Source organism: Phoxinus phoxinus (genome assembly GCF_949152265.1).
Source record: "Phoxinus phoxinus genome assembly, chromosome: 15".
NCBI lineage: Eukaryota > Metazoa > Chordata > Actinopteri > Cypriniformes > Leuciscidae > Phoxinus > Phoxinus phoxinus.
In genome coordinates this window covers 19,968,344-19,984,687 of record NC_136890.1, presented here as the reverse complement: position 1 = coordinate 19,984,687, position 16,344 = coordinate 19,968,344, and the positions used below count along the sequence as shown (strand labels likewise).

The window sequence follows — 16,344 nt, the reverse complement described above, 5'->3', positions numbered from 1 at the left end:
TATTATTGTACAGAATTATCAGAACTTGAACAGTTGAGAGAGGTTTTATAATCAGGTGAGAGTTTCCCAGAGCCCCTTTCTAAAATAGCCAGCGGTGAACTTCTAAGCAGCGAGGCAGGAGGACACTCACAATGTCCTCATTCCTGAAACAGAGCCAAACCTTACGACAACGAAGAGTTAAGACCTGTCACACAAACAGGTTCAGATTCACACACAGGTACAGAAATAAACTGTGAGCTCATTCTCTCAGGTGTTCCTGTACCCTGTGGTCACCTTGAGTGTCTGTTCCGTCTATTATAGAGCAGTCAGAAAGAGAGACACACACACACACACACACACACACACACACACACACGAGCATGACTGAGAGCTGATCTCATGGAGTAATGGCATTCTGCATCCAGCCAAACCTCAATGTTCAGTATCACAGTAATGTGCTTGTTCGTTTCTCTAATTTATGCATGTATGTATACCTTTTTAAAAGTTTGGGGTCAGTATTTTTTTTAAAAGATTTTAATACTTTGACATGCACACTAAAAGTGACAAAGACATTTATAATGTTGCAAAAGATTTCAAATATATGCAGTTCTTTTGAACTTTCTATTCATTAAAGAATCCTGAACCAAATGTATCACATTTCCAAAAAATGTTAGGCAACACAACTATTTTAAACATTGATAATTCGAAATGTCACTTGAGCATATTATAATGATTTCTGATGGATCATTTTATGAAGACTGGAGTAATGGCTGCTGAATTCAGCATTGCCATCAGGAATAATCATTAAAACAATTATTTTAATGTTATGTGTACATGTGTATATATATATATATATATATATATATTTGTCACATGACCTGCATTTCTGGTGTTTGTGAGAAAATGGTTTATTATTAAATTATTAAATTTAGTTTCTCAATGAGCTTGGTTTTAATAGTGATACACAACCAGAAATATGCAGATCAAACATATTTTTTAAATAGTTTCTCAATATGAAAACTCCCAAAATGCCCTGTTCTGTCCAAACCTCTGGAGTAAACTGCATCAGCAAGAAAGCATTATAACTTCAAATAACATGTCAGTGGACTGAAAATGACTAGAACAGACAAGCAAATTGAAAGTAAAAACACTGTTTTCAGTGTAAAATGTGATTTACTATTATTTTGTCATTCTATAATTCCTCTTTATTTACCATAAAATCACCATCTGAACTGACACGCACAAATGTTCTCCACGTTTAGAGGATAGGCCTCTCTGTTTCACTCTCACACTGACTATAAGCCGTGCCAGCTTTATGTGGACAAAAGCATCTAAGGGGCTAAAGTTTAAGTACAAATGAAAATTTCAGGCAAGAAGATTAGCCTAATTCAGGATTTACAGCTAAACATTATAATTGTTCATTTAATCCCTGGTGGAAAGTGCAGTTAACGCTAATAGTTTCAATTCCAATAGGGATTTGGGCCTATTTGCGCCAGTTCACTTTCAAGTGCTCAGTGAAGTGTTACAGAAGTGCAGTCTTGGGTGTTGCAGATTCCTCATCTGGAGCTGAAGTTGCTACTGTTGGAACTGGGTATTTGAATGCTTTATATTGTGTGGTTTAAATAATCTATTTTACATTAGGAGCGGTGCAGCCATTTAAACTTAATGCTGCAGTATTTATAACAGTTAAGGCAGACCATTGTGAGCTTATCTCCTACACATTGCATTAATAAAGAGAATAGTTTTAGAGTCATGCAACAGGCAACTATGTGATGTTTTGAAACTGGAATCCGCGCGATGTTTATACACAGCAGCGCTCGTGCAAGCTCTAGGGTCTTATCTGTAAACACGAGCTTGTGTATTCAGACACGCGCATCTCTCCAGACGATTGCGCCTGCCATCAGTTCGAATGCGTTCTTGAGTGCATTCAAATGTTTGATTGTAATTGATTAGATAGGCTACAGCTATCATAATATGGGTTTTTCAACTGCGTAGGCTACTATCCTACGAGAAAAATACGCTAAAAATAATAAAAAGATATCTGACTTTATAAACAATTGTTCCAGTCATATTTGTCACTATATACGGCATCGCTAAAATCCAAACTGTGAAACATTTTAACTCACTAAAATATACAAATTAAGTTTATGGCAAACGTCTTAACTCCCTATATTATGTAGCCTATATTTGGACCAATTTATTATTAGTATTGCTGTTGGGGCATTTAATTGGAAAGTCGACTTAGGTGAACGGATGTTACAAGTGACGGACATTGTTGTTACAAGTGAAATGGATGTAAACAAATATATAGCTAGGTGTGACAACGATAAAACATTCACGTGTGTAGTCTCATTTTCCCCTGTTCTCATGTGTTTATGAGCTTGAACTCCAGCGGAGTGTGTAAATAAGGATGCTGCGTGTTGTTCAGCAGGTGACAGGAGCGTGGCGCGTGTCTCCACTGACCAGGGAACGGCGCGTATCCCGCGCGAGCTCAAGCTTCCCCGGGGCTCCGGTCTCTGTGAGCTTTACCCAATAAGAGCGGAGAGACGGCGGGCTGTCAACATTCCTATCGCCCCTCTCTCTCTCTCCCCCCGTCGCCCACCCCTTCGGTCTGCAGTTCGCACAGTTCATCGCCCCGGTTTATCTCGCGCAGTCTGCTATCAGCGCTCGCAGACTCCAATGGAAAAACGGAGAGGCGCGTGTATCACAGCCCTGCCTGAACGCAAAACGTGGGGAGAAAAAGTGGAAAAGTTGGCACTCTTGTTGATCAAATTGCACCTCACCGAGACTTCATCTGTTCTCAAGAGGAGGTGAAAAAAGAAAAAAGAAAGCGCTCTCTGAACCTGCCGTCTGGCTTGGATTATTTCTGCTGCGGTTGCCAGATCTCGGGGAATACTTTTATATGGCACACGCTAATATCCGGGCAGATACATGATATCCGTCCGTGCATCGTCCGCACGGAACTCCGTACATCTGTCCAGCTATCAGAAATCCAAACTTCAGCAGGTCCTCGCAGACCTAAACGCTCTCTACACCCGTTTCCTACAGTACAGAATCGTGTTTTCTTATCACCGCTGGAGGACACGCTCAACTATGTTTGGCTGCGGTAAAGTTCTTGGGTCGCCCCGGATTCTCAACAGATCTACCGCTGCTCCCGGAGGCTCAGGATTAAGACACATAATCAGAAACAGCTCAGGCTCTTCCTACGGTCCCCGTGCGTCCTCGAGGTTGTGCTGCGCGTTCCTGTTACTCCTGCTCATCCTCACGCCGCGCGTGGACTCGTCCTGGTGGTGAGTAGCGTCCAGCATCCCCGCGCGCCGCCGCTGGCGCACACTCGCGCGCAGAAACCGAGCGGGTTTTTTTCTGCTCCCGGTGATCGAGCTGCTATCATTTTAGGAGACTGGACATTTGCAAATGTCTGTTATTTGAATATATAAATATCTAGTGTTTTATTTAGTGACAGTTTTGAATAATGGGTTAAGTGTAGGTGTGCGCTAGGCTAGTCTATTTTTACATTCGGTTCATGAAAAACAGAGTTTTAAACCTTCGTGCTATGTTTTTAATTATATCTGCGTTTTAATGGTAATTTAAAGTATAGGGCTGCCTGGGTTCAGAGTGTTTGACTTAAAGCAATTTCTGTCGTTAGTTTTTAGGGCGAAATGGTGAGAGGTTCGTCTCGCGCAGCTGAATTGCTTGGCACAGTTAGCCAACTCTCTTAAATACATTTTAAACAAAGCTCTTTTGTCTAGCCTATACTTAGGCCTATGCATCCTATCCAATGTAAACATAATGAAGTGATAAACAAAGACAGTACCGGTATTTAGTAGCTACGGATCCTGACGGAAAGTGCTCGCGCAGCTGTTGCTATGGTTATCTTCTCAGGCGAACGCGACTTCTGTTCGCGAGCGTCTCTTTAGCGCGGTCTGAATAACTTGTAATCTAACTTTTGTGGTTACTAAAACACCGTTTTTGTTTGACAACGCTACTGAAATATGTATACGGTTATATTTATTTTCGCAAGGACTTTTGAGGCCCCTAACCATTTGTTTTTATTTTCTTTGGGGAGGTTTAAGCTTTAATTATGGGGTTCAGACCCCCCAATCTCCCCATAATTCGCACCCTGTTGGTGGACAGAGGTCTGGACTCGGAAGATGGCAGTCAACTCGAGTAGCTACAAAAATGAACACACACGTTGCGTTTGGTGCAGGAACGCAGCTCCACCGCCCTCTCCACCAAGATATTGGCATTTAAAATGCAATTATTCTAGAAGCACACAAATTGTGCATTTCGCCCCCTCAAAATGTAATTTTAAATGGTCATGAGGGATGGGGTTTTCCCCAGAGCTTGTGCTTATGTAGTAACAGGCCCTGCACATCATTATATCAGAGTTATGGGTTGGGTTTTCATGGTGTGCTTGAGGTGTGGTGCCAGCCAATAACAGAAGAATAAATTAAATAACTGCAATATGTGTTAGGCCTCCTGCTTAGATGCACAGGCACACAGTGAGTCTGAGAAATCATGAATAAACCAGCCACATGCTCATTGCTCACATATATAAATGTAGTTAAGGAGTGTTTGGGTTTTATGTATACTTAGAATATATATGCATGTGTTGCGTGACAAATGTTAATTTAATGTTTTTGCTCAATACATACCAAGTAGCCTATAAAATATGCTGTATTCCAGCGCTCTGCCGCTCTCTGATGAAGATCATTACATATACTGGACCCCTACAAAGTGCGTCAGTCCTTACTAACAGCTCAGAAATCAGTTTAATTTTAAGTTTGATTTGCAAGGAAACTAAGAAAGTAAAAAATAAACCAGAGGAAAGCAAGTCCTTTGTTACTATCGTTGTATAATAAGTCAGGCTGACATTCCCAATGCGAGGCTCTCACCAGAGCCTGAGAGAAAGCGATCTTTTGCTCCTTCTTTCTCTCTCTGTGATCTGCTCATCCATCACTTTAAACAGACAGAGCAGGAATCCTCTTAAGCTACTGGGCGGCCTGTTAGTGTCTCATACTAGTGAACTTATTTCACAGACACACACACAGATGAAGCCAGACGTAAGCCTGTGCTGGACTTCCACTCTGATAGAAAGGTGTGTGTGTGTGTCTTTTGAAGTGAACTTCATCTTTGACCTGTGAGCTTTTGTACCGGGTTTGACAAAATTCAGAACTGAAAATTGTCTTCCTTCCATTACAAGAGAATTGGACACACCCCAGGAAGTTGAATTGGAATTTTAATCAGACTAAGAGAAGACTTTATTGAATTGCATGTTAATTAATTACTTAAATCATTACTTTTAAATCATATACATTTGCAGATTGGTATCTATCTATCTATCTATCTATCTATCTATCTATCTATCTATCTATCTATCTATCTATCTGTCTTTGTGTTTTTTAAAACTCTGTGCTTTTCTAGTAAGAAATTACAGTTATATGAACTTCTTTAAATTCTCAACTCATTTCTGAATGGCACACAAGCTAGTTTTTTAATCATCCAACCATATTGCAATTGGCATACATAAAGAATGACACATGTAAGTTTTGACAGTTCTCAAATCATTCACCCGAACAGCAGAACTGGGAACTTTAGGACCCTAGGAAAAGTGGGAGAGATATGATTGAAATGGGACCTATGATAATTGTTTCCCCTACCTTCCATTTCTAATCTATGGAAAGGAGACATTTTGATTATATCAATGGAGAAAAAGACAAAGATGGGGAGATGCCGAGAGATGGAGAGAGGGGAAAGGCTAGAAATAGGGAGGAGATTAGTTTTTACCACTATTTGGGTGATAGAAGCAAAAAATTACTAGTTGTACATTCTTTATTCAGTCAAGCTCAACTACACACACACAGACACGCAGTGTAAATGAGAGCAGATTTTACTGTGTTTTTACAGCATGTGGTTGTGGTCGTGGTCCTGTGGATAATGAATTACTGCTGCTGGTAAAGCCAACCTGCAAACCACCACAATGTGTGAGACCAGCCTGGTGTGTGTGGGTGAGCGTTTCCAAACTCCAACTATCGAACACAAAGCGCAGGGTCCGATAAAGCCGTATAACCACAGTCAAATGAGGCATCGGAGTGGGAAGAACACAGTCATAGTCAAAAGGTTCACAAACATTTTTTTTTAAGGTAAAAACTTAATTTTCGCAATAGTTAGAACTGTGTGTGTTAGTGTAAAGGCTGAGATCAGGCTTGATGTGATACGGTTTGGGTGTGTGTGTGTGTGAGAGAGAGATTTTGAGATTTTATCCCAGTTTCTGTTGGCGTTAGACAAACAGTTTATCGAACAGTGATGGATTGAAACTATACAGAAAGTAAAAGAGAGACAGAACGAATCATAATTAATTAAATCTCCTTCTTCTGTTCTGATTACCTGAGTAGAATCAAGTATGACATCACAGCAAATGATAATTGGAGCTAAAACATAATACTACATATAAAAGAGCAATAGTCTAAAAACTAAAGATTTAACACAGAATACAGGTTATTATATAGGCTCGAAAATGTATCCCAAATTGGTTGATGTTGAACTTATTATGCATGTGCCCAGTTGGCATAAATCATAAATAATGGCTGGTTTGTGAATGTCTGTTTATGACACATGCCAGTTTGCCAAACTTCCCTCTGAAATTCCACTAACGAGTGGGAAGATTCTGGGAATGATCAAACTCTTTGGCGTCAGACAATGCATAATCACGGAAAGTTTACTGATTCAGCACTTTCGGAGGAGGACCGATTGGCAAAAACTGACTGATTGGAGTAATTCAGGTTTTGAGCGTCAGTGTTTGTATATTTCAGGTATATTGGAGCCCTTGGTGCACGTGTGATCTGTGACAATATTCCCGGGCTGGTGAATAAACAGAGACAGTTGTGTCAGAAGTATCCAGACATCATGCAGTCGATCGGTGGCGGGGCTAAAGAGTGGATTCGAGAGTGCCAGCATCAATTCCGCCATCACCGCTGGAACTGCAGCGCCCTGGACAGAGACCATACTGTTTTTGGGAGAGTCATACAGCGCAGTGAGTACTAGAAATGTCATTATTCATTATTATATTAATTCAGGGTTACATTTTATTTTGATAGTCCTCTTTAGATTTATTATTAGTAGAGTATAGGGTTAGGGTTAGTAGAATAAGTTGACATGGACTTGCAAAGTTACTTATAGTCTGTAGAATATCTGTTGGGGGACCATCACAATAAAGTGTTAGCAGACTGTCTAATACTCTAATGACTGCAAGTTGACATGATACAAAGTTACTTATAGTTAGTAGAATGTCTAAAGTGGACTATTGGACATTACACTAATTATAATAATGACAATATAATATAATAGTAGTCAATTCAAGTCAATTTGATCATTATTATTGTTAGGTGTTCTTTGTTTTTATTGAAACTGTCAAAACTATAATAACTGTAGTGTCAGTGATCTCATAGTCCTGAGTTGCTGGACAACACAATGCAAGAAGACCCCACATCCATTACCACCTGCTGGGAAACACCGGGTAGTTATAGCAAATCAATTGTAGGAACTATAGCGAGAACTAAATGTTACCCTATGAGGCCATTTTCCGGATTGCATTCCCACCGCCAGTAGGAACTCTGAACTCGTTGAAGTGCGGCATTCAACAACATAGAGAACTCCACACCGTAAAGGTTAAGAAGTGCCTGGACTTTGACATCAGTCCATCTATCGCTGTTTTCCATGTTCATGGAGTTACTTCGAAGAGTTAATATACGTAAACTGTGTGTTTACACAGCTTTTTAAAAATTGCGGGTGTTTCGGCATGCATTCGGCCAATCAATGTGCAGTTATGACACTGGTAGTTCCTATTGTGCTGGGTTACACGTGTCTACACTGGACGCGACCGTTGACGCGTCGCATCGTGCTGCACCGTAACAGATAGGCGCTGTCTACACTGGACGCGATAAAGCGGTCGTTTCAAATCCATTTGTCCTTCCTATGAGAAGTCCTCGGACTATGTCATAAATGGGTTCTATTGTCTTTTTTGTTAGAACCTACTTTGAAGCAGGAGCTAATTTAGTCCCCTCCCCAAAAGGTGTTCCTATAACTGAAATCATACCCAGTTCCTGCAGTGCGAACACGCCAAAAAGCAGGTGCAGCTATAGTTATTGGAACTAAGTGAGTACTGGTGCAAAAGCCCCTACAAACTGATTCTTAAACTTTCTCTCTCTTTAAATATCTATAGATGGGATGCATATCATATGGCAAATACCTAGATCAGCATTCTGCACTGTCAACACATAAATCAGTATGGATCAGAATAGGATAATGACATTTTAAGCAGTTATTCTCTTGGACATGTCCATCACTGTTTATCACTGAGGGATATTAATGAAACGACTCGGATCTCACAGGAAAATCCAGCCACGTTCACACAAATCCTTGTCTGGCCAGGTGTGATAAACAGACAAAACCCCACAGGATCACTTATTTCAGTCTGAAGCTGAAGTTTACTCAAGAAATCTGCACTGTAAATGTGCTTTCTGTTTGGCTTTCATACAGCGTTCCAAAGATCCCTGTGTGAAAATGTCACCCCTCCAGCATTCTCTATGCCTCTTTACCACATAAACAGGCATAGTGGATGTAAATGTTTGGAGAGATGATTCTGGCAGCCGGACAGACTCTCGCAGCACTGCGTGTATTCAGTTTATGAAATGGAATTAGAATTGGAGCGGTTGCCAAGAGAAGATTCTCCTATAAACGGCAACTGTACTATTAAAAAAATATATTTTTCTTTAGAGAATATCTTGCTGTATGAATGATGGAGCGATTCAAACATAGATATCCTCCAGATGTCATTGTACTATGAGCACGGATCATTGAAAAGCATTTTAGCCGCAACAGGAAACTGAAAACGACTGCAGTGCAGCGTGAGAAGGACAACTTTACGCGGAGATCTAGGCAGGGGGTCCTAGAATAAAAGACTTCATTAAAAAAAAAATGAAGTTCTGCGGAAGTTATTCATATTCACTAGCATATAAATAATGTTAAGGTATTTAAGCAGACTTCAAGCAGATTTATGCATTTACATTTTTTGTCAAATCTGTGAAGCTATTGGTTTAAAAAATCTAACTTAAATCTATTAATTTGTCCTCCGATGTGGTCCAATTATTATTAATACTAGTAATATATAATATTATGAAATTAATGTGATAACAGGAACATCTTACCTTTCACAAAGACTTTCTTAGAGTTTCTACAAGAAATGTTCGTTCAAAAGTTTGGCGTCAGTAAGATTTCTGGCTGTTTTTAAGTCTCTTATGCGTATCAGGGCTGCATTTATTTAATGAAAAACTGAAATATTGTGAAATATTATTGCGATTTAAAATAACTGTTTTCCATTGTATTATATATTAAAATGTAATGTATGTGATGGCAAAGAGGAAATTTCAGTAGCCATTAACCTAACTTTTGAAAACTGTGTTTTTTGTGGAAACCGTGAAACTTTTTTCCAGGATTTTTGGGTGAATAAAAAGTTCAAAAGAAGCATCTATTTGAAATTAAATTCTTCTGTAACATTGTAAATATATTTACTGTCAGTTTTGATCAATTTAACGCATCCTTGCTTAATAAAGTCACTACATTTCTTTTAAAAAACATCTTACTGACCCCAAACTTTTGAACTGTAGTGTAAATGTAACTATAACATACCAAATATGTTATATATTGTAATTTTATAATTATAATGGAAAATGCACATTTAAAACAACTACATGTTTTAAAGAACACACTTTTGGTTTCATCGCAAAACTGGAGTCTGTCCATGATGATTTACATTTGGTATTTTTCTTACATTCAGTCAGGCTAAAGGAATCAGTGTGAGTGGCGTGAGTCCAAACATGCAGGACGCTTAGAAAAAGCAGGTTAAGGTTAGAAAATAACTGTGGCAGTTCACTATCAGACTGCTAACCTTCAAACAATTTATCCTAGCAGAGAATAGCCCACCCTGGAGGGATTAGGCCAGTACTAATATTTAAACCAAACACTCACACTGGGGCAAGTCACACCCCTAGGCAGGTCTCTGGCGGACAAATCAGAAGTGCTGTTTGGGATTATATGAGAGCGGAGGGTGTGATTAAATGTCTTGATTGTCTGATTAAGGACCTGAATGTGTTTGTTGTGGCTTCATGATTTTTGTTTTCGCAGGCAGCCGTGAGGCGGCGTTCGTATATGCGATCTCCTCGGCGGGGGTGGTTTTCGCTATTACCCGTGCCTGCAGTCAGGGGGAGCTAAAGTCGTGCAACTGTGACCCCCACAAGCGCGGCCGGGCCAGCGACGAACGAGGAGAGTTTGACTGGGGTGGCTGCAGTGATAACATCAACTATGGGATAAAGTTCGCCAAAGCCTTCGTAGATGCAAAAGAGCGAACTGTGAAAGACGCACGAGCACTCATGAACCTTCATAACAACCGCTGTGGCAGAATGGTGAGAACAGGGACTATGTGACGCATTCATGGTGATATAACTGTATGGTGGAAAAGTCGAACGAATGAAGCCAGTATTACAACCAGGGTTTGAAATTAACACCCGCCAACTCACCAAATGTGGGTGAAAATCCCCTGTGGAGGGTAACGCATATCAACACACTAGCCAATTTGGCGGGTTATGATTCATAAATTATGTTCTATCACTTTGCATGGCATTGCTATCAGAGCCCTTTCCATAAAAAGAGGCTCAATCATTAGCAAATCAAAGTATATATATATATATATATTTAAATATATATTTAAAAAAAAACATCTAAACTGTGCCATTGATAATCTGGTTTATTTGCGCAAATTTTGTTTTGGCTAGGCGACATTCTGAATGGCCGGTAACTGAACAATTTAGTAGCCAATTGGCTGGTGAGTGAAAAAGTTAATTTCAAACCTTGATTACAACTAAACAACTCAGTCTATAAATACGGGCATAAATAACACAAAAACATTGTTCTATGATAACGTTCCTGTGAAACTCTGTTTACATTCTGAGGCTATTCTTGGCCACATGGAATCTGTTCATATAATTACTACTAGGGATGTTTTCCCTGTTTCTCTGTTTTATAGGCTGTAAAACGCTTTATGAAGCTGGAGTGTAAATGTCATGGAGTCAGTGGGTCGTGCACTCTGAGAACCTGCTGGTTGGCAATGTCCGATTTTCGTAAAACAGGAGATTACCTTCGCAAAAAATACAACGGAGCCATCGAGGTCACCATGAACCAAGATGGGACAGGATTCACAGTAGCTAATAAAGACTTCAGGAAAGCCACAAAAAATGACTTGGTGTACTTCGAAACCTCACCTGATTACTGCCTCATGGACAAAGCTGCAGGTAAGAATGAAAACAAAAACATGAAATAACTATGGTCAGATGTTGCCTTCTTCACACAGAATATATGTATTAAAAAAAGACCTCAAAGTTTACAATTAAAACAGAAGATACCACACGTAAGACAAGACTGCCATTATTAGTTAAATTGGTTAAAGAATTTAGAACAAACAAAACACGGATGTTTAAAGAATATCACTACAGCGAGGTCTTTCAAGCAGTGTAAATACTGACTCATTTAGTTATAATGCAATTAGCACTGACCTATACTGTGACTCATGCATTACTAATGTCACAAATAGTTAACACTGACGCACTCAGCATCTTGGATTTTGCGTAGACTTCTCCGAATTAAGAGTTAGATTATACTAGACATGCAGACTGCAGGAAGTACTTAGTCTGCCTGATGATAAAGGGATAAAAGTGTGATAAATAAAACCTTGTTTACGAGAGACCGTAAAGTGTTCAATGAAGTCTAAGCGGGCGTTTACACAACACCATTTTCAACTAAGAACTGAAAACGTTTTATGCGTTTTGGGGGCCTGAAAACGCAAACTTTTGAAAACGGGTTTCAAATTGCAAGTTTTTGAAAACTATACCATTATCATCTCTGTGTAAACTACAAAAACGTAAATGTGTGAAAACGGTCATGCGCGTTCCGTGTTAAATCTATAGCCACAATTTTCTTCACAAAGTAACATCGCCAACTACTGGCCTGGCAGCATAATGCAGCGTTTTTAGTCGTTTTCGTCAATCCGTTTGAACAGGGATTGTTTTGACAACGTTGTTGTCTGTACACGGAAAACGCAAAGGAAAAATGTTTCTGTTTTTAGTACATGGCTGTTGTGTAAACGTACCGTAACAGGCTGGCCACTGAATCACCTGCAGACCTCAGAGGATCCTCACCCCTGAGATCCAGTCTGATGGTGGTAAGCCATGTTCATTTTTACATGACTTGATGTGTGAAGAAAGACAGGATTCAGTAACTGAGGTAAATTGACTCTCACACCTGCCCTGCCCTGCCCTAAACCTAACTATAAACCTTAAGGGTAAAAAGGGCAATAGAGGCTTTGACAAGGTCAGAAAAGGTGGGATGGGATTTTTGCTCCGTTAATCCTTGATGCTCTGACACACACTTATGCATGTATCATCTGGACTAGCGGCACAAGTGCCATGTTCAATTGGTAATGGGTCATAAATAGACTAACTTTATGACTCAATTTTTTTATATATTTTTGTTTAATTTGTAAAAATATATGTATTTATTAATTAATTTTGTATATATAATTTATCTGTAGTGTTTCCAGGGGATGAATCTAGAAATGCAACTTCTCTGAAAGCATTTTAGCTCGTGTTATGCTTTGCCGTGGTGCAAATACATGCAGATGTGTTACTTTTTTGGGGTGGTGAGCCACTCAACCATACATTGGACACTACTGATAAACCTAATTATACAGGGCTTCCTAAAACGAACTAGTCGATTAATAGTTTAGACAACATATTCCTATACTGGAAACATATCACGCCACACTGTGTTACTCTGCTTTTTTTGAGAATACTACTGCAGCTCATGCATCAGTGTGATGGTTTGAGTGTGTGTTTGGGTCAGACAGACAGCTCACAGCTCAGTGATTTCAGAGGGTCAATGCGCTTACCCCCTAACCACCACCAGCATCACCACCCCAGTGGAATTTGCACCCCAAGGATACAACAGGCTCATTTTTCAAATCCCATTCTTTCAAAGCTGCCAGCACAACCATCACTCTCTCGTTCTCATGGCCGTAGGGCAAGTAGATTTTTTTTTTTTTAAGAAAGAGACCATCACTGTCCACTGTGTGTTTAACCTTGCGAAACAACACAGCAGACTCCGAAACACCAATCCGATTATTTATGGTCGATCTTACTTTCTTTGTGACTTTGTGTTACAAGACAGGTTGGATGTTTCATAGAAGTTTTGTGATATATTATTTATTTGACATATTATTTTGCAGATGTAATTTTGTATGTCCAGCCAAATGGTATTTTGGCTGAATTATATGACCGGGACTCCATTAACTCTGTAAAGTCTGAAATAGGAAATACTAATCAGGAAAAATCACACATTAGACTGTCTGTTAAACCTTTAGACAAAATATGTTACAAAAAAAACCTAAAAAAAAACATTTACTTGTTTTTTACGTAAAACTTTTATGTTTCATTTTATGATCATATTTGGTACGTCAGGGTTCAATGGTAATTTATTGATTACAAAAATATGCTTATCAAATGTGAATCTTTTCTCTTTATTTAATATTTTTTTGTTCATAATAAGATACATTCTTAACTGTGCTTTTTGGTAGTCAAAATGAATGAAATATGGTTATAAATTACTAATATATATATAAAATATGCATACTAAATATATAAAGATAATTTATATGAATAAATAAATGATAATGAATAATAATATAAGTAAAAACATTATGGTAGCAGGAACATTGTAATAGTGAAATTTGAATAATGACAGATCAGGGTGCATATATATATCATACAAATATAATTTTCCACTAATATATTTTAATTTGTAATTAATTTGATTCTATGATTTAATGATTTGATGCTTATTTGTATTGTTGAATTACTTTTTGGTGTATGTTAGGTCACCACTTGATGTCCAATGTAAAATCTGGGTCTTGAAACAAAACCATTTCCTTTTTATGGATTCCAGGTTCATTGGGAACTGCTGGTCGGGTCTGTAACAAGACGTCCCGGGGGACCGACGGCTGCGAGGTCATGTGTTGCGGACGGGGCTACGACACCACACGCGTAAAACGCATCACCAAGTGTGAGTGTAAGTTTAAGTGGTGTTGCGCCGTCGAGTGCAAAGACTGCGAGGAGGCTGTCGACATTCACACCTGCAAAGCTCCTAAACGTGCCGAATGGCTGGACCAGACCTGAGCCACGCCCACTTCCTCCCGTTCCTCAGGATTTTGTCCACGGCATTCTGGGATATGAAGTCCATCCCTTGCGATTTGTACCCTCCCCCAATCCCTCTTCTTTGTTGCATGGCTTTATTTGAACTTATTTTGTGAAAGCACTACAACTGAAATCTACATTTCTCATGAGCGCCTTGCACACTTTGCCCGATATGGCAGATGTATCTCTCTTTCTTCTTCTCTCTCTTTTTTTGTTGTTGTTTTTGTTGTTTTGAATTGATCGGCGGACGGTAAAGGTTTAGGATTCTAGAACAACCTGTGCTGTAATGTGTTGGTATATATATATATATATATTTTTGTTTCGTTTTTGACGTGAGAGTTCTGTTCTATGAGTGTTGTTTTGTGACAAAAGGTGTGCTGCTTTTAAAATAATATTTTAAACTGACTCTGAGCCTATCAGATATTATCATGGCTAAAAGCTGAATATGTACATCACATGTTATTGACAACACAGCCGTGTACTTCACATACATCACGTGCCCATACTGGACTACAGTATTTTACTCTGACTATTGGTACCGAATATAACAGAACGAATGAGGCTGGTCAGAGGGACTCAAGAGGACAAAATGGATGACAGCTATGTGGGCTGCTCACTCCACATGGAGCCCTAACAGAGAGTTTCTCTGGAAGCTACAGAGGCGTTTGGAAGGGTTAGATGTAATATTAATAATATAAATGAGCATGCACTAAGGACATTAGCTAACAGTTGAGCGTAAATGACATGTTATTATAAAACTCATCATTGCCTGTGTAAACAAGAAGAATGGTGTTAACAGCTGTGACTGGTAGAGGTGTAAGCTCTCATTAGCTCTCCTGTGCTGTGGTACTTGTTAACTGTGTAATTATTTTTTCAGCAAAAGTTCATATAAAGACATTAAGTAAGACACAAAGAGTCATTTTATTTTGCTTTTCTTCCCCTTAGCCGTAAACGTCATATGACAAATTACTCTGGAACTGCAGGATAATGATGTCAAATTCACTCCATCCATAAAAAAAAAAAAAATCCTCTAGAAAGAATTGAGCACTGGTAAAATATCTACTTTAATTTAATAAATATACACATATATTTACACTACTCTTCAAATGTTTGGGGTCAATACAATTTCTATTCATCGAAGAATCCTGAAAAAAAATAATAAGCAGCACAACTGTTTTCAACTGTGACAATAATAATAAGAAATGTTTCTTGAGCATGAAATCAGTGTATTAGAAGGATTTCTGAAGGATCATGTGACTAAAGACTGGAGTAATGGTGCTGAAAATTCAACTTTGCCATCACACAGGAATAAATTATATTTTAAAATACATTCAAATTATTTATATAATAACAACATAAGGATGACGGCATAGGCATACAGTGTATCTGCCTGCAGGGGTTAATGAGTCATGCTAACCAGCCAGACATTGACCCCTTGGTTTAAATCAGACTTTGCATTTGGGTATCTTAAGAGAGATCTTCGACATAAGGGCTGCTTAATAAAAGGGCCTCCCTTTCTACGAAACGTGACCAATGACCAAGCTGAACTGTCCAATAATGAGCTGATTAGTTTAATGACAGGGCAGAGGCAGCTTTGAACAGGCCCCCGTCACAGTGGGGCTTGTGTCTGCTTGTGATTTCAGAGCTTTTTCAGGATGGTTTGTTTTCTAACCAAAGCTTGTTGTTTCCTACAATCTTCTCTCCTTCATTAGGTGCAAGTCATGTTTTTAGAAGGTTTGCTTTTATTGAAAAAAAAAAAAAAACGATTTTGCAATGGCCAGTGACCCACTCTCGAGAACCATTTTGTAATTTATGGCATTTATCAAAAGAAATATGCAATGTATTAACCCCTAATTTTAATTTTTCCCACGCAGATTCACAATGAGTTCAAAACGGTCAAGAGAAGTTTGCCACGGAAGCGAAATTTCCAACCGAAAGCTGTTTGAAAGTTACTTCTGTGTGAGCTGTGCTTGACAACAGATACCAAACGTTTTTGCTACTGTGACAGCACTTTTAGTCGGTATGTTCACATGCACTTTAAAAGTTTGATTTCAGTTGAAATTAAACA

At 38.9% G+C, this 16,344-nt stretch overlaps 1 protein-coding gene across 1 annotated transcript; it reads left to right on the top strand.

Annotated features, from left to right (window-relative positions):
• Positions 1-2,443: 2,443 nt before the first annotated feature.
• On the top strand, positions 2,444-15,959 carry wnt2bb (wingless-type MMTV integration site family, member 2Bb). The gene is made up of 5 exons (XM_079636491.1): positions 2,444-3,269; positions 6,792-7,012; positions 10,162-10,439; positions 11,060-11,324; positions 14,029-15,959. Exons 1-5 carry the CDS (start codon positions 2,911-2,913, stop codon positions 14,256-14,258), a joined length of 1,353 nt encoding a protein of 450 aa, XP_079492617.1. The 5' UTR covers positions 2,444-2,910; the 3' UTR covers positions 14,259-15,959.
• Positions 15,960-16,344: the final 385 nt, after the last annotated feature.